Source organism: Alligator mississippiensis, chromosome 12 (genome assembly GCF_030867095.1).
Source record: "Alligator mississippiensis isolate rAllMis1 chromosome 12, rAllMis1, whole genome shotgun sequence".
NCBI classification, from domain to species: domain Eukaryota; kingdom Metazoa; phylum Chordata; order Crocodylia; family Alligatoridae; genus Alligator; species Alligator mississippiensis.
In genome coordinates, this window is record NC_081835.1 from 40411839 (window position 1) to 40430185 (window position 18347).

Sequence of the window (18347 nt, forward strand, 5' to 3'; positions counted from 1 at the left end):
GTTTTCATCTGAATCAGGCAGGAAATGACAAAGATTTAGACATTTTCAAGATTCCCCTTTATAGCCTATGAACAAAACATCGAAACGCGTTGAAACAGTGGAACAGTGCTTCGAAACGAAACAAAACAACAAAAAGAAACAGTGTCCGTTTGAAATGGCAAAACGGGCATTGAAATGAAACGATGGTGTTTCACACAGCCCTACTGGTCAGTTACCTTGTGGCTCATGAAAGAGCAAAGAAGGGTAAACCTTTTATCAATGATGACTGTATGCTTCAAATATTGTATGCTCAAATCTGTAGATTGTTTGCTCAGAAAAAAGTCTGCATTTAGTCAAATCAGCTTGTCCAAAATAGATGTGTCCCACAGTCAAGGACATTGGTGATTATCTTAAACTACAGCTTCATGATATTGCTGACATGTCTGTGGCATATTCAATCACTGCAGATGAGAGAGCTGACAGATACTGTTCAGCTGCTTATTTTCGTTCATGGAGTTTCAGAAGACTTTAGAATATAAAGAACTCCTTTTGCCTGAAAGCTTGAACCAGAAAGAGCAGAGTTGTTTAATGCAGTGTGCCTTGTATTTGACATAAACAGCATGAAGTGGGGCATCTCTCACTGGTGTCGCTATAAGTGGCACTCCGGGCATGGTTGGAATTAAGACTAGAGCTGTGGTAGTACTAAACAAGAAAGTTACTGAAGAACAGAGTGTTGACACAATTCATTACCACTGCATTAGCCATCAAGAAGTCTGTAGCTGCCTTGGTTTCAGGGGACATGTCTACACATGCATTTACTTACTGAGCAGTAAACAGATTTTAGGTCAGTGTCTACACATGCAGCCATTAAAGCACAGTAACTAAAGTTAGTCCCAAGTCAGTCCACACACACATGCATTACTGCACAGTAAGTAATCAGGCATAAATTTGATACCTGCATCATGCAGGTATCAAATTTACGCTCAAGTCAGCTTAAGTCGCCATAGTTACTGCACAGTAAGGGCATGTATAGAATCATAGAATAGAAGGACTGGAAGGGACCTGTAAGATCATCAAGTCTAGTCCCCTGCCATGGGCAAGAGGTAATTGGGCTCAAACAAGCTCAACGAGATGCTTGTCCAGCCTCCACTTCAACACCACCAGGGATGGTGACTGCACCACCTCTGCTGGCAGCATGTTCCAGATTCTAGTTACCCAGATGGAAAAATAAGCTTTCTCCGATGTCTAGCCTAAACTTTTCCTCAACTAGCTTATGCCCACTAGACCTCGTCCTCTTAACGGGTGCCTTTCTGAAGAGTTGCTCCCCTAGATCCTGGTGTTCACCCCTAACATACTTGTAGGTAGCTATCAAGTCACCCCTCAGTCTTCTTTTATTCAGACTGAACAAACCCAGATCCCGAAGTCTCTCCTCATAGGGTCTATTCCCCAGGCCCATGATCATATGGGTGGCTCTTCTCCACACTCTTTCGAGCTTATCCACATCCTTCTTGAAGTGTGGTGCCCAGAACTGGACACAGTACTCCAGCAGTGGTCTTACCAATGCTGAGTACAGGGGGAAGAAGCACCTCTCTGGATCTACTGGCAACACATCAGCTGATGCATGCCAGAGTTCTATTTGTTCTGTTGGTGACTTCATCACAGTGATGGTTCATTATTCATCCTCCATTCAACTGTCACCCTCCGGTCCCTTTCACATTCAGTGCCAGCCAGTGGACCACTACCGATCATATAGATATGGTGAAGGTTCTTCCTACTCAGGTGAAGGACCTGGCACTTGTCTCTATTGAAACTCATCCGACTGCAATCAGCCCATAGGACCAGCCTGTCAAGGTCATCCTGGATCTTTGCTGTCTTCAGATGTGCCCACATATCCCCACAGCTTGATGTCATCCGCAAACTTAATCATTGCACTTTCCACTCCCTCATGCAGGTCATTGATAAATATGTTAAAGAGCAAGGGCCCAAGCACTGACCCCTGGGGGACACCACTGGAGACGGCCCTCCAGGATGAGGCCACCCCATCAACCACAACTCGCTGGAATCAGCTGCTGACTGTTGGTTACTGCACAGTAAATGTGCACATGTAGATATGCCCAGGATTGTCATTATGAAATGTGTGAACTTTATCAAATCTAGGGCCCCCAAATCACCAGCAGTTTAAAGCCTTTTGAAGCTGAATTTTGACATGTCAAATATTTTACAGCACAACTAAAGCACAAATGCCAACCTGAAACACTTTCTTTTGAGTAAACATACTTCTGAATAAAAAAAGATTTTCCTCAGCTGACTGATACTGAGTGGCCACGTGATTTAGCATTCTGGGTGGATATGACTGGTCTTCTTAAACAACTGAATTTGAAGTTTCAATGCCACAAGAAGTTTGCTTTGACTACTTTGATAGTATTAAGTCCTCTGAAAGAAAATTTAAGCCATTACAGAAGCAACTGATGAAAAGCAAATGTTGCACTTTTTACAGTATACAAAGTGCTTTTGGGTGAAAAAACCCAGGACACTGCAAGTTCTGTGTTCTGGAAAATATTTCCAAACTATTCAGTGGTTGTTGACAGAATTCAGCTGGCAATTCTTGGATTTTAAATCTCACAAGCAAGCACTGCCTTTTTTCAAAAACCATTTATGCAGGAGCCATAAAGTGCTCTTATAGATATGCAGTTAGAACTGACAGACTTACAACAACATGCATAAGCAAAGGCATCTGACTGCAAACTTAGCTTTGTTGAAGTTTACAAAGGACTTTCCCCTGAAACTTACCCTAGAATATGTAAATCTGGATAATACCTGGCTTCTCTATTCAGAAGCATGTACATCTGTTAGAAAGTCTTTTTACAACAAATATAGACAAGTTTAAATTACAATCCAGGCTGACAAGTTATCATCTTCATGTGGTTCTCCATTTTGAAATGCCAAGCACTGAACCAAGATTGCAACATATAGTATCTGTGAAGACCGATACATAAAGTCTCAATCAAAAAAACAGGTACAGGATTTTTTCACCTTGTTGGGGTATAACGTATTTATATATCCTAAAAACTGACCTTTTATATCCACTCTTTGCTTTCCCTTTTTAAGCCAATTTCTAATCCAGAAGTGGACATTGCCTGTAATCCCATGACTAGCTAACTTTGTTAACAGCCTCCAAAGGGGAACCTTGTCCAATGCTTTTTGGAAATCCAAATACAAGAATATACCCAATCCACCTGCTTACTGACACATTCAAAGAACTTTAGTAGGCTGGTGAGGCCTTTGGCAAAATCAAACCAAACCATGTTGATTTCTCCCCAGCAAGTTACATTTATCTATGTGCTGAGCAACTCTTTTCATTATTGTTTTTCAGCATCATCACTGGCAATCCCTCACAGTTGAGGATGATTGTCTTTCATGATTGCTTTAATCTGGGGGTCCAAAAATGCCTGACAAGGCCAATCCAGGATCAACAGACTGCATATATCCACATGTGTATTAAGATCTGGGAGAAGTTTACTCATGAGTAAGCTACTCATGAGGAAATGCTCCCAGGCAGGCATCACACATGCAGGGAAGTGGGAGCAGATTTGCTGCTAATGTTAGCAAACTGCTCCCACTTCTTGTGGATCTGAAATGGGCCCAGACAGCTGTCTCCTGGCTGGGACTAGGACACTGCTGCCTGATGCCAGAACGGAGACAATGTGCCCCTGCCCTGGCAGCAGGAAGCTCCGGCTCCCCGATTGGGGCAGGAGACTTGGAAAGAGCTGCAGGGGAGGGACAGGTCCCAGCCCCCTGCCCCAATCCACTGGTGGGGCAGCTAGCAGAGAGCCCCTGGCTGGGCAGGGATTTCCCACCCAGCTGAGGGCTCACTATTAGCTGTTCCACCAGCAAATGGGGCAGGGGGCTGGGACCTGCCCCTCTGCTGAAGCTCTTTCCAAACCCCGTACCTCAATCACCCAATCGAGGCATGGGGCTGGGACCTACTCTGACTTGTCAGTTCCCAGCCCTCACTCCATGATTGTGGGGCAGGAGCTAGAGAGCCTGTTCCTTGCTTAGCTCCGTGATCATGCAGCTGAGTGGGGAATAGGCTTCCCAGTACCTGCCAGCAGGGAGCTCCCAGAGCCAGCTCCACAAACAGGGAGCTGGCCATACGAGATAAGGATCTCCCAGCCCTCCACTCTCTGATCCTGATGGTGAAGCAGGGGCTGGGAGTTTAGGATCACCCAACCCCCGCGCTCCCTGATCACAATCTTGAAACGGGGGGGCTTAGAGTTCCCTGCTGCCAGGACAGGGGTACATAGTCCCCATCCAGGCTCTGGTGGTAGAGCTTGTCCCAGCAGCAGACAGTTCCCAGGGGCAGGGATCAATCACCTGCCCCCTGATGGCTGGCTGACTGGGAGCACATTTGCTCCAGGTCAGGCATCCAACACAAGTGCTACTGTGCTGTAACTAATCACAAGTAAATCTGCTACTTGCATTTGCAGGTAGGAAATTTACTTGAAATTAATGAAGTTACCACACAGTAAATGTGCGCATGTGCAGACACATGCTTATTGCACAGAAAACTGTGCTACTGCACAGTAAAGAGATTCATGTAGATGAACCCTTTCTGTTGCAACTTGGGCATGCATTTCAGTATAGGGTGGGTGGCTCTGGATTCTCGATTTGGTCTGCGACATGCTGTTTCTTCTGCTCCTGCTTTTCCGAATGCTGTTGTTGTCATAAGGTTTCAAGGTACTGAGAGATCTTTGCAGCAGACTCTTCCTCCATCTGGGGCTGTCCTGAGTGATTGTCTCCCATAAGTTGATGTCAATGTTACATGTTTTCTAGTTGACCTTGAGGACAGTCTTGAAGGCTTTTCTCTATCCTCCTCTTAGGCATGCACCTCGACTGAGCTGGGAGAATAAAACGTGCTTTGGGAATCTGGAGTCAGACATCCAAATGACACAGTTAGCCCAGTAAAGTTTGTTGGATGATCATTACCTTGATGTTAATGGTGTTTGCTTGCGAGAGGATGCAAATGTTAGTGCGTCTGTCTTTCTGCTGGATCTGAAGGATTTTCCAGACATAACTGATGGTACCTCTAAAGCAGTAGTCACCAACTGGTTGATCAGGGAGCCTGTGACAGTCGATCTCAGTCTGGGGGGACTCAGCCCTCCAAACTGAGATCGATTCTCAGAGGCTCTGCAATCGGGAGAGGTGGGACACACATGGGGAATGGCGGGATGCACTTGGCTGGGCTGAGCCATGCCCCCTGCCCACTGGGGCTGGGCTGGGGGAGTGGGCTAAACCCCTCCATGCCCCCCTGCCACTGAGTGGGACCCTGGCCAGGCTGGGTAAGGGGAAGGTTGGAGCCCGGCGGCTCATCCAGGTGGGTGGGGGGGACTCTTGCCACTGCGCACACCCCAGCAGAGGCCCAGGGGGCACATGCCCCCCTGATCTGTGCACAGGGTGAGGTGGCTACCCCGGGATCCTCATCAGCAGGGAAGTAAAAACCACAGTTTTAAACTCTGTGCCCATTTTTGGCACCAAGTTTAAAACTGTGGCTTTCACATTTGCTTCCCTGGGAGCTGGAAGCAGGGGGGGGGGGGGGGGGGAAGGGGGGCAGGGCTGGGGTCAGGCCAAGTGGCACTGTGGCTGGGGGGAAGGGGGGCAAGCCAGGTTGGAATAGCCGTGCCCCACCTGGCAGTTCGCACTTTTAATGCGTTGTTGGATTTCTTTGTCCATGTCAGCCTTTTGCGAGAGGCCTTCTGAGGTACAGGAAATACTCAACGTTCTCCAGAGTTGCTCCATAAATCTGAATTACTGAAGCTGGAGACTGCACATTAAGAGCTTGTTGATGGAGGATATTAGTCTTCTGAATGTTAAGCATCAGTCCCATTTTCTTGGATGCCTTAGTAAAGATGTTGACATCTCCCTGAAGGTCTAATTTTGAGTAAGCACACACTACTTATTATTTTTACAAGTTTTCCAGGAACAGAAGTTAGACTCACTGGCCTGCAGTTCCTTGCTTTCCTCTCTAGCCTTTTTTAAATATGGGGGCCACAACCAAACTGCCTTGTCAAAGCTGAACACCCTAAACCTAAACCCAAACTGTGAGGATCCTGTGTTTGGACCCATATGTGAGGACCCTGGCACAAAGCTAGTCCTGCCTGGTCAAGAACAGAGCCCTATATTAATATAATTGCTTGAAGGCTTTGGCAAACTAACTATAGACATAATGAAAGGGCCCTTGCTCCCTCAGTGGTAGCAAAGAAGCACAATCAGGCAGGGGTATACTCTGTTTGAGTAGGGCAGCTGATGAATGAGGGACTTCACATGCCCTTCTCACAGAAATTTCTGAGAAGTGTTCAACATGATGCCCCCAGAGAGTGATCTCTCCTATAAGTAGAAATATACAGAGACCTTCTAAAAAGAACCACATCATCTGTACAATTACAAATTGTAGAATCATTAACATAACAAGCTATCTAACCAATTCGGAAAATTACTATCTGATCATTACTGTGAAGGCATCTGAATTACTCTGCCCATGTCCACTAGGAATAAACAACTGCAACAAGCTTGCCCCATCAAGAACTGCATTTTTAACACACTAATTCAAGAAACATTGGAAGAATTCTATTAAAACAAATTTGTTTATGAGCTGAAAGTAATACAACCCACCCCAACCAGTATTACCAGATAACTACTGAATTTGTACAAAAAATCTGACCTTTGTCCAATGAACAGCAAAACATTTCATTGGCTAAAATGTATAATCATTTAAGAAAATCCAGTGCTCAAAAACTTTCATGTTTAATCAATTTTGCATATTAGTGAATTTTAAATTTGTCATGCCTCATATGAGCAGACTCACTGAAAAGTGTGTTATGCATGTAATTGTGCTTGCAAAGGTACTTAAACATGCAGCAGAGGACAGCAATTCTAGATGAATATTTGATGGAGGTATTCAAGTTCAAAAACTTCTTGGTAAGTGCTATGGTCAAAACATTTGCTACTTAACGCAAATATGACTACATATTAAGAATGAAAAAGATGGATTTGCATGTACAATCATTTTTAAGTAAGATAACCCAGGTTCCAATATATTTCCATTTTTCCAAATCTGGCAACAATGATTCTCACTCATCAGAATATGCCTACTCTTTCTATCTTGCAAATGCATTCTAAGGAGTACAGGAGGGTACTTTGCTAATAGTTATGCATACATAGATCTGTGTCATTTGAATTAATACACTATATTTAACTGCTACAAAAATATGTACCTACCTGCTTTCCATCCACTTCAATATCTGCTACATAATTTTCAAACACTGTAGGAACATAAACTTCAGGGAACTGGTCTTTGCTAAATACAATCAGCAGACAGGTCTTTCCACAGGCTCCATCACCGACTATAACCAGCTTTTTTCGAATGGCTGCCATTACTGGAAAAAAACAAAAAATTGGGATTAAATATTTCTGTTCTACTATAAATTATTTCAGAGAGATGTTATCAACTGCCAATCATTATGCTCCCAGCAAGAACTTTGCTCTTGGCCACACTTCATTACAGCTGCTGAACACGCATGGGGATCAGCTTTGACCAAGTCACCACTTTTCCAAGGACACTTTTCCAAGAAGTGTCCTTAAGAACACATTATGTTCATGTGGCAAAGAACAATGTAGACTGGGGAAGGGGAAAACAGACCAAGATGTAAAACAGCTATCAAGCATACAAGTAAAAGCACAACAGAGCACAAATTAACACATTTTGAACTTGAAAAGTGACTAGAAAATTGAGGGGGGGAAAAAAGTGCTGAAAGCTTGCTGTATATGGATGTGAAAGAACATATGTAACTATAATTTGTATGGGAAACAGGGTAAAAAGGTAGAGAGAAGACACCAATAGTTTAGGGTAGTAACAGACTTAGTATTTCTTTGCGTGTCTTGTATACTGAGGTGGAAACTGCAGAAAGTTACCAAGTGAACAAGTCGCAGACAAGGTTCTTTGGGTGAATCTGATATCTTTTATTAGACCAACTTAAATAGTTGGAAAACAATTATTAAGCAAGCTTTTGGGTTCCAAAACCCTTCGTCAGGCTAAGAAAGTTTCTGCAGTTGGTGTGTGCTCCACCATTTGCGCACACAATCTATTTCTTCTGGTGAATTAGAAGATAAAGAGCACAGAATTAATTAACTTGGATAATATTAAAACTTCTCAGGTTGTTTTTCTATTGGGAGCATAAAATATCCAGTATGTTTGACTGAGTGCATTTCCCCATGGTAATAATGTTCTTTCTATAAAGAAACTCAAGAACCAGGGTGGATAAAAAACATTATTTAAAAATAAATAACAACAACATCACAAATTTAAAATTTAAAATTGGATTTTTTATTGAATTTAATACAGCCTAGGCTAAGGTATAATCTAATATAATCTATTATAATAATTTAAATAAAATATATGTTGAGACAATGAGGCTCTACTAAAAACTCTGGAAGTAAGGTCGTTTTTCTTCTATAGTAGAATAAGGGGGAAAATATCTAACTTTGGAGTTCAAACTTTAAAAATATGACACAATGTTTCATGTGTTAGGAATGACAGATGTTCCACTCTGTCACGGCGGGGTCCTCGCGGAGGGCCGTGATCTCCTTGAGGACCTCTCACCGCGCTACTCCGGCCCGAGGGCACCCTCCATTCTCACCCGCCACGTCTTGGTGTAATATGTAATAGGGAGGCTGCCTTGTGTTTCCTCGGGCCTGTCAGCTCCTGGACCCCTCGTGGGTCTCCCCGTACAATGGGCGCTACCCAAGCTCCCTAGCCTTATGGGCTACGCGTGGCTCCTACCAGCCCCTAATACCACGCCCCAAGCCTCGCAGATGTAAAGGACGTTGTCCGGTCTGTCTCTCTACTGTGGCCCACCCTGGGCTCCCTCTCTCATGCCCAGCCTCTGGCTGGGACTTCCGTCTTGCCCAGTCTGGGCCTACCCTGCCGGTGTGGTTCCGCTCAGGGACTCTCTAGCGGGCCTCCGGTCCTATGGGCCAACCGCACGGATACCCTCCCTGACTCTGGCTCACCGCGCTGCTACTCCCTGTCTTCTCAGGGGCAACCGCAGCGCCCTGCCTTGGTCTGAGGGGTACTGCCGCACCAGCCTGCGGCTGGGCTCGCTATGCCCGTGCGCCCACACTGGGCTACTCAACAAAGCACAATGGCGTTCCCCCTCTCCGGGGCTCGCCGCGCCCACACTGGGCTACTCAGTAATACACAATGGCGTTCCCCCTCTCCGGGGCTCGCCACGCCCACACTGGGCTACTCAATACTGTACAAGGGCGTTCCCCCCTCTCTGGGGCTCGCCGTGCCCGCACTGGGCTACTCAGTAATACCGCCCCTTTCCTGGGGCCGGGGGCTATGTTCCCCCACACGCAATCCGGGGTCTCGGTCCCCGCCCGCTACCTACGGGTTGCGCCCGCGACCCACTGGCCGCGCTCCTCGCCACCAGCTGCTCGCGCAGTGGCGTGCGAGCTGCGCCTTCGGGGTCTATGTTCCCCCACACGCAATCTGGGGTCTAGGTCCCCCGTCTGCAACCTACGGGTTGCGCCCGCGACCCACTGGCCGCGCTTCTCGCCGCCAGCTGCTCCCGCACTGGCATGCGAGTAATTGAGGCCTCCTCCAACCCCTACAGCCTCGCCCAAGCCTCCGGGTGTAATAACACAAACACAAAGGAAAACCACAGGCCCCTAGTCTGTAACACAAATGCAAGCCGAATGGCCATAACTCATCATCATAGCTCAAGCCTCCAGGGCTATCATGAGCTGTACTTGCGACTTAGGCTCCTTCCCATATCTCGGCTGAGGGAGCTCCTGCCTCTCCAGCTGCTGGCAGAGAACTGCCAGCCTGGCCTCAGCCCTGAGCTTTATAAAGGGCCAGGCCCTGCCCCCTACAGGCAGCTGGCTCCGCTTGGTTGCTCCGGCAACCCGCAGCTGCACTCATTACCTGAGCAACCCTCAGCTGGGCTCGTTAAGTCAGGCCAGGGCACGCTCCCAGCAGTTTCTCCTCTATAGGAGCAGGGGCACCGAGGTGCCCTGCGACACACTCCAACTGTACAAGGGATGCATGGTCTGTACTACAGGATGCAGATGATCAGCAAAGTCATCACAGGCACTGGAACCTGGCCTCTGACTCAAAAAGACACCATCATGTGTATGTATTCATTGATCAGGATTATTCAGAGCCCACTAAAAAACGCCTGTTTTAGACTCATCCTTCATTAGGTAGTAAAGAAAGGTGTATTTTCTTTGGTTGATAGAACAATTAAAGAAAGAGAAAGAAATCAATTATTTAAATCAATCTGAAACAGGTAACTTAAATGTATAGACCAACAAGTAAGGAGGAATGGGAAAAAGGAAAGAGTAGGTTTCAGGTTTGCTTCATTATTTTCTAAGTTTCTTCTCGTCTTTGCTGCATTTACAGCATTATCTGTGACAAGGATACACACAGTTCATACTTCTAATACTTTAACAGTTAATATTAGTGTTTAATAAATTAGTTAGTTGTAAGTGTGCAGTTTTGTTTTTAAAAAAAGTTCCTGTATCCAAAACATTAAAGTTTTGTTTAATAAATATGAAGTGCTTGTTTGTGCATTTAATTACTTTTAAGTTGCTATCTTAACTCAGACCAATACAAATATGAGCTAAAAGTTAATCTAGGTGAATAAGAAATATAGTCTACTAAAATGTAGAATTTCTAACAATCCAAGTATGTTACTCTATACAGTTGTTACACACACACAATCCAGTTTTTGTACCTAGGAAACACATGCACCAAAATCTACTACTAAAACTGTATTTAGTTGTAAATTAACATGTTAATTAATTAACATGTTATATTGGGCTTCTGGCTTGTTTATTTAAATCAGTCATTTAAAATAGACTTGATTTAAATCAATCCACCTTGCAAGGAGCTGTTCATTCTCTTCTCAAATCTGATGGCTTCCGGTAGTAAATAAATCATTAGATTTACCAGTTTCTCATGAACCACACCTGTCCGTCTCTCCCTTTGCTCTTTGTGTCCTTCCTAAAAAGGGCCGCATGAATTCAATGTAATATTCCAATCATATTTTCCTACCAGGTTTCAGGAATATGAACTAGGTCAAATTTCTCATAAATGAGCATTTCTAATGTTGCTTGTCAATTACACACTCTCAATACTGGTCTAAAAGGCAATTAGAAATATTATGTATTTTATATAAAACTTAATTCATTCATTCATTCATTCCTGATACTATGCATAATGTACATTTGAACCTGCATGTTTACCCTCTTGATAAGTGTCCACCGGTTAATTTAATGGCCTTATTACTCTTTTTAGCCAAACAGGGTAACAGAATAAATGATGTGTGATCTGCCTCAGGGTTAACTCAAAATAGGATGCAAAGGTCTTAATAACTTATTTAACATTTCTCCAAAAATACTTGTCTTCAGAAAAAAAAATTGATCTATTTCCTTCTGTTGTCTTCCAAGGCTACATTACTACAGTAAACTCTGGTAACCGGCACCTTACAAGCCAGCATGCTCAATTTAACTGGCATGCCAGCCTGTAAGATAAAGTGAAACTAGAAGTGCCCACTGTGGCACTTCCGGTTTCTCTGAGCCCCCATGACCCAGGGCAAAGCAGCCTGCGTTGCCGAGCCCCCATGGCCTGGGGGCATAACAGGCTGCACGGGGCTGTGCAGGGCCCGCATCCCTGTCCCGCAGGGCCCACAGGGCCCGTGGGAGGGGCGGCAGTGTGGTAGGCGGGGCGGAGGGACGCAGCGGCAGAAGCAGCAGCCAGGGCCGCTCAATTAACCAGCATATTTTGTTATCCAGCATCCCCCATTCCCGGGGGATGCTGGATAACAGAGCTTTTACTGTACTAGGATAAAGTGTAGAAAATGCAACAGGTGACATTTTAGAATCCTAAAGGAGATGAGGTGCATTGTAGTTTTAACATGTTAGCTCAAAGGTGAACCCTAACAAAGAGCCTAAGCATCACTGTAACCAACTAATATGTTAAAACAGCTTGCCCTATCTATATTACAGTACAGAACAGAGTATTAACTTACTTTAGTCATTTAGATGCCCAAAAAGGACCATCTTAGTTCTCCCTTAGACCCTGTATACCTTTATTTTATTAAACACTTCTCTTTTGCCCTGTGGGAACTTAAGGATCTCAGATATTTCAGCTTTGGAGCTTGTTGGAGAATCACAGCTCATTAGGGTATTAATATAAAGGGACTGGATAGAGAACTGAACAGTAAGCTATATCTTTCTCTGCATCAGGATAGCTTATTGAAGCAGAGCTGTCTGTTTGCTGCTTGGAACTTCAGATTGTACTTGTCAGCCACAACAAGAGGTAAAGTCCCTTTCAGGAGCAGAACTGGATGCATGCCTTGAACTGGGGCCACAGAGAACCAGTGTGGGTGGAAGTTCAAAAGGCCAGGGTCTCAGAGTGGGAGGTGCAGAGCTCCCCCTCTGTTCTAGAAGCCACATCTAAACTGGCTTTGGTGTTGGGGAGCATTCTTCTAAAACAGACAAAGCCACAGTGGTACCAAGCAAGCACTCCTTTGTGATGATAACTGTGAAAGGTGTTACCTCAAGCTAAGGAAATATTCCTGAATTCCTCCCATGAAAATGAGTTATCTGATTTATACTGTGCAGTAATAGCTTTGGTGCGAGTTTCCTCTCAACTTTTGAAGCTGCCAAGCTAGCTGGTTTTAAAATAAATTTATTTAATTGCAGAGGTGGGGGAAGAAAATGAAAGTACAAGCAACAAGAGGCCATTACTAGGCTGCAGTTCACTCTTGAGTTCCACAGTTGTTATAGGCAGGTGGTTTCAAACCCCACATTCAGACAGAATGTGTTCTTGTGGGAAGAATGAGATAGATCAGCATTTCTCAACCCATGGGTCATGACCCAAAAGGTGGGTTAAACAAGAATATTTCAAAGGGTAGTGAGCAAGTGCGGAGGAAGGGTGTGCTTGTGTTGCTTTCACAAAGAATAAGGGCCAGAATCAGATAAATACCCCTGCTTTACCCTGTTCACTGCTTCATTTGATCTGTGCCGCCGCTGCCCACCCCAAATGCAACCTGGCCCAACCCCATGCTGGGAAGAGCTCAGTGCCACACTGACCCCAGCCCAAAGCAGCAGCCCACCCTTGCCCTGCGCACAGATCCAGAGGCACATACCCCCTCCCCCCCATACCCTCCCTGTACGCGCAGAGCGGCTAGACACCACCCCCTCCCCGGATAAGCCGCTCGCGGCTCTGTCCCATGCCCCACCCCGCCTGTGAAACACCTGCCCCGGTCCAACCCCTACCCCTACTCCCCCATCATTGTTGGGGACTCAGTAGGAACACATACAATACCACAATAAACAGAACAATAAATCTAACAGCATAAAGCCCTGCACAGTAAAAGAACCTAAATATGCTAGCAGAGTGAGAAATGGAAAAGAAAGTTTGTTCATTTTAAATGTAAATCACCAAAATGTTACTTTTTGGCTGAAAAGGCATTTAATTTTCTTCTTCAGCACCTTATTCAGTTCCCAAGTGGTCAGTGTTTCTGGCCTGCCTCAGAGGCAATTTTCAAGATCTTGTTAGAACTGAGGACAACTTTTGGACAAGCCTAAAGTGATATAAGCAAATTTAATTGTGCTTTATCCAGAGTTTAAGTTGGGGCCTTTAAGTCAGAGCAGTTTTGCCACATTTGTTTCACTACAAGTTGTTAAAGTCTAGCAGTTGCTGTACAGTCCAGAGCAGCAGCTCCCCTCTCCAAATTAACGTTTGCCTATGATTTTATTCTAAATACGAGTTTGCTCTGAGTTTTATGCTCTGCTGTGGACAGATCTAGGGCTGCTATCTGCAGCCCAGCTCATTCCTCTGCTCCTTCCATGTTCCTGGAACTGAAGGGAGGAGATGCAGCAGCTGATGAATCCAACTGCTGACATGAAAGTCCCTGAAGGAGCAACTACAATAAAGCCAATCTCACCCCCTCAGGTACAGAGGTAGAAGGGCAGACAGCAGGAGGACTGAGACATAGCAGGATCCTACCCTGCTGCCCTCACATCTAGCACTATCCTCAGCACCTCTAGCATTCACTGTTATCCCATTCTACCTCCTGCAGAAACAGCTGCCTCATTCAGTGGTGTAATGACGCACCTTCAAGCTCTCCAGTCTGCCTCACTGAGCAACCCCTGCCAGCACAGAGAACTGTGCACCAGCTGCTCCCAGCTGGGCCTGGCCTACCCTGCTCTGGACCCACCCTGACCAGAGCAGAGCAGCTCTGGGCTGCCTCAAACTCACTCTGGACCCACCCGCCCACAACGAGTAGTGGAAGCCAGGTAGAAGCTGCTGCTGGGTGCAGGGGAAAAGCATCTGCCTTCCCCTCTCCACTGCTGGAACTTTCTTGCTGCGGTCACCTGGAGCCCATGCCCAAGCTGCCCTGTTAGCTCCTCTCCGCTATTGTCATCACCACCATCTCTGGGCCTCCCAGCAGGACAGAGGTTGCAGAGGAGAGGAGCTGCAGGGTGTCAGAACCCATTAATTAGATGCCTATAGCACAGAGGAGAATTGGTATAGCCCAGAGGAGAAATGACATAGCACAGAGGAAAATTCCATGGGTTCAATACATATGGCATAGTTTTGCTGTCAATCATTCTGGTGGCAGTAACTAGGTCATGGCCGCTATGCCTGAACCCAGTAACCAAATGCTACAATAGTGGAAAATTACAGTTTAGAAAAAAGTTCCCGCCATTCATATGCAAATTCACATTATTATTGGCCAGTTCTAAATTATTCCTATGTGGCGACTAGCGATTGGCTTGCTAGCCATATAAGAGGTTGAAGCAGTTTCTGCCCAAGTTGGATAAAACTCCACACACACCTCATGGAGAACTCTGAGTACACTGTGGAGCCTAGCAAACTCCATGCGTGTTTCAGAGCGAACTTAGCGGCCTGATCAACCACTAAGGACTCTCCGTCACCGACCCAAGGGGGCCTAGCACACCCCAACCCGAGATGTAAGACGACTGCCGGCTCGAACACCCCGACACATTTGCAGACCGACCAAACAAACTTTGTAATTTCTGCCCGACCCAAGTTTTGTTTACAACTGTAATCGAAGGCAAGCTTCTGGCCTGCACTGTACAAGCAGTGTAAGTAAACAATCTTTTTTTGTTTAATCAAAACGCATCAGTACCTGATTCCACTCCAAGCGTCACAAGTACCTGCCCGCCGACTAGGGCTCCTAAGGCCCCAAACCCCACGCCGCAGCTCTTGGTGGCGACACAGGGCAGCCCAGGCATGGCCTCTAGGTAGCTGCAGCAAGAATAGCCCAGCAGCAGCAGGGGGAGGTGGCCACTTTCCCTCCCGCACCCAGCAGTAGCTTCTGTCTGGCCAACGCTGCCTCCATTCATCATGGGCAGGCCAATCCAGAGTGGGAGCAGGGCAGGCTGGGGTGATGTGCGGAAATGTGGGCCAGCCTGTGACAGCTCCCCAAAACTGGCCACCCTTAAGATAACAGTTATATGACTGCTAAAAAAGAAGATAATAAAAGACTGCTATTAACAGTGAAACTGACAACTGACTCTTCCTGGGAATAGCCAGCTTAACATAATGCAAGATATCCTTTAATCACAGAGATCTATGGGTTTGATTAAATGAATAACACTATTTGCCATATATACATATCTGGCTGCCTCCATTAACTACGAGTGTTTTAAGCAGAAGAGACTGCATTCAAATTTGGTCACAAATACCTGCACAGTTATATTTACAAAAACTCAAAAAACCCATAATATTCTCATTTAGAACTTCATAACATATTTCCTATACTTGCTGCATGACTCTTCATTTGCCTCCTTCCAAACAGTCAAATATTAATAATCAGGGTTTTGAAAGGGAGGGTAGAAGCACAGATGATGTTGCACATCATCACTTCTAAACACAATGCATACTTTTACCAAGTTAAAAAGAAACTAAATACTTTACTAATAAGTAGGGATCTGGGACTTTTTATTGTCCTTGATTCGTGTAGCCAGATGGAGTTCAGTTGCAGCCTTGGCTTTTCTAGTTTGCTCCCTGCAGGTGCGGACCAGTGCAGTATACTCCTTCTTAGTGGTGTTTCCTGTCTTCCATCCATAACATGCCTCTCTTTTTAAATGCAAGAGGTCCGTGAGTTCCCTGTCAAACCAAAGGAATTGTTGAACCCTTTTACCACCTTTCCTACAAGTGGGAACGAACTCCCCTTGTGCTTCTAGGATCGCTTCCTTAGGGACCAATCATGAACTCAGCTCCCTGTGAAATCATGGCCATTCAGGGCCTCAAGAACAAGTCTCCTGAGCTTATGAAAGTCAGATTTCCTGAAGTCAAGGACTACTGCATTGCTGACTGACTTGCCTGCTTTGCGGGGGATAGGGAAAGTGATCAACTTGTGGTCACTGTCACCCAGCTTCCCTTTGATTCTTAGGTCACTGATTAGATCATCCCCTTTGGCCAGTACCAGGGTCCAGCAGTGCCTTGCCTCTTGTCGGCCCATAAACTTCTTGGGACAGGTAGAGCTCAACCACACATGTAAGGAAGCTTTGTGACTGATCGGATTTGAGAGAGAGGGGTGAGTGACAGAGAGAGGGAGGAAACAGTGAGAGGGAGGCAGAGGATCCAGAGAGATGAGACAAGCCAGAGAAAGGGCTATAGATGTGGCTCTAGACAGGTCCCCAAGACTCATTAAGTGGCCCTCCAGCTGAAAATTTTGCCCCCTCCTCCCCGATATACAAGATGCATCTCTACCCTACTTTCTGCCTGACTTCAGACTAACATGGCTAACTGCTACTCTCATGTTATAATAGTTGTGTCAAACTTAAAACCAACTTCTTTCAAGTTATTTCCCTGCACTTTTCATTCAGGTTTCATTTCTGTTAACACTTCAATTATATTAATATACTAGCTTTAAAATTAATTTCTGCTACAAGAACTCAAAGACTATTTATTTGAGAGCATCAGTCATACATTTATTAAGACTGCATCAAAACCAACTAATTTTAACTGGAGTACATGATATTGGTATGGTACAACCTAAATACCTGAGCCAAGATGAGGAATTCATTGCAACTATACATTATACAAATGCAGAACAGAAGACAGTCCCAGTCTCAAAAGTGTACAAGACAACAGATGGGCAAACCAGTTAAAAAGCACCAAGAAACCATTTGAGTTAGAGTGTATTTAGTTCTTTTTTTCTTCAAATCTCCCCAATGTCCAGCTGCCATAGTCTGCCTCATACTTTCATTCCATCTACCACTATAAGGAAAAACATTCAAGATTACTTAATAAATATATTATATTAGAGCTCAGTAGATTCAGCCAGGACTGATCCTCTGTTGTCCCACGTACTGCGTTAACATAGAATATCTGGTGGAGAACTACGTAGATTCCTGGTGGATTTATGGTGTGAAAAAACATTTCTTGATTCCCAAACAGGATGCTTCCACAGAACCATACTAAAGGATTAAGTAACAAACCTTATTTATCCAAATCTAAGATGGCCCTGAATTTAAGTTTCTCTACCCCAATAATTAGATTGATAAATCTGTTATAATTTTCCATGTATAGAATTACTGGAGGATCATAAATTCATCCCTATCACTAGTGATAGCAGTGGTAGCGGGGCAGGTGGTAAGGAGGCAGTCAGTAGGGGAGATAGGTGCCAAGTAGTGAGGGGAGCAACAGGTGGCAGGCTGTTTGGCCCTGCTGCCTACCCCCAACCCACGTAAACCACTTCGTGCCTGCCCTCCCCCACAGCCTCTGTCCCTCACCACCTGCCCCCCTCCGCACATACTATACCTTGTGTCTGCCCTTACCACAACTTCTGCACTCTGCCTGCCCACCCACAGCCTTGTGCCCCCACCCCCCGCATTGCCACTTCTGAACCATGGCAGACTGTGACAGAGTAAGTCTTCCTGGAAACAGATAGTCTAAGAAGTATAGCATCCCAAAAGATAGTGAGACTACAGACATTTCCGGGTATGGCAGGAAAGCAGCAAAGCCAGCTCCCACTGGGTTAAGACAAGGCTCTGTCCCTTCTGCTTGCTAGAACCAGAAAAGTGGCAGCCATTCGGAGAACCATTTAAGCACAATATCTGCAGCTTTCTATTCTTTCTATTCCAGCAAAGAAAAATGAGCTTCTCCAACCTAAGTTTAACCTAATTTTGGAGGGCTAATTTTGGGGAGGAAAGTACAGGCTATGGAAGTATGTATGCTATGTGAAGGCCTTACTAGAATCAATTAAAATTGCTATAATTAAGCCCGACTTAAAACAGTAGTGTGTTAAAATGTCACATACAGAATC

The 18347-nt window shown here is 45.2% G+C and overlaps 1 protein-coding gene across 1 annotated transcript in view; it reads right to left on the bottom strand.

Annotated features, from left to right (window-relative positions):
• Positions 1-18347, bottom strand: part of RHOA (ras homolog family member A) — an 84412-nt gene that overhangs the window by 45072 nt on the left and 20993 nt on the right. The window contains exon 2 of the mRNA XM_006258188.4: positions 7255-7412. Coding sequence (XP_006258250.1) covers positions 7255-7410 — 156 coding nt within the window. The 5' untranslated portion in view covers positions 7411-7412. The remainder of the gene's footprint in view (positions 1-7254; positions 7413-18347) is intronic.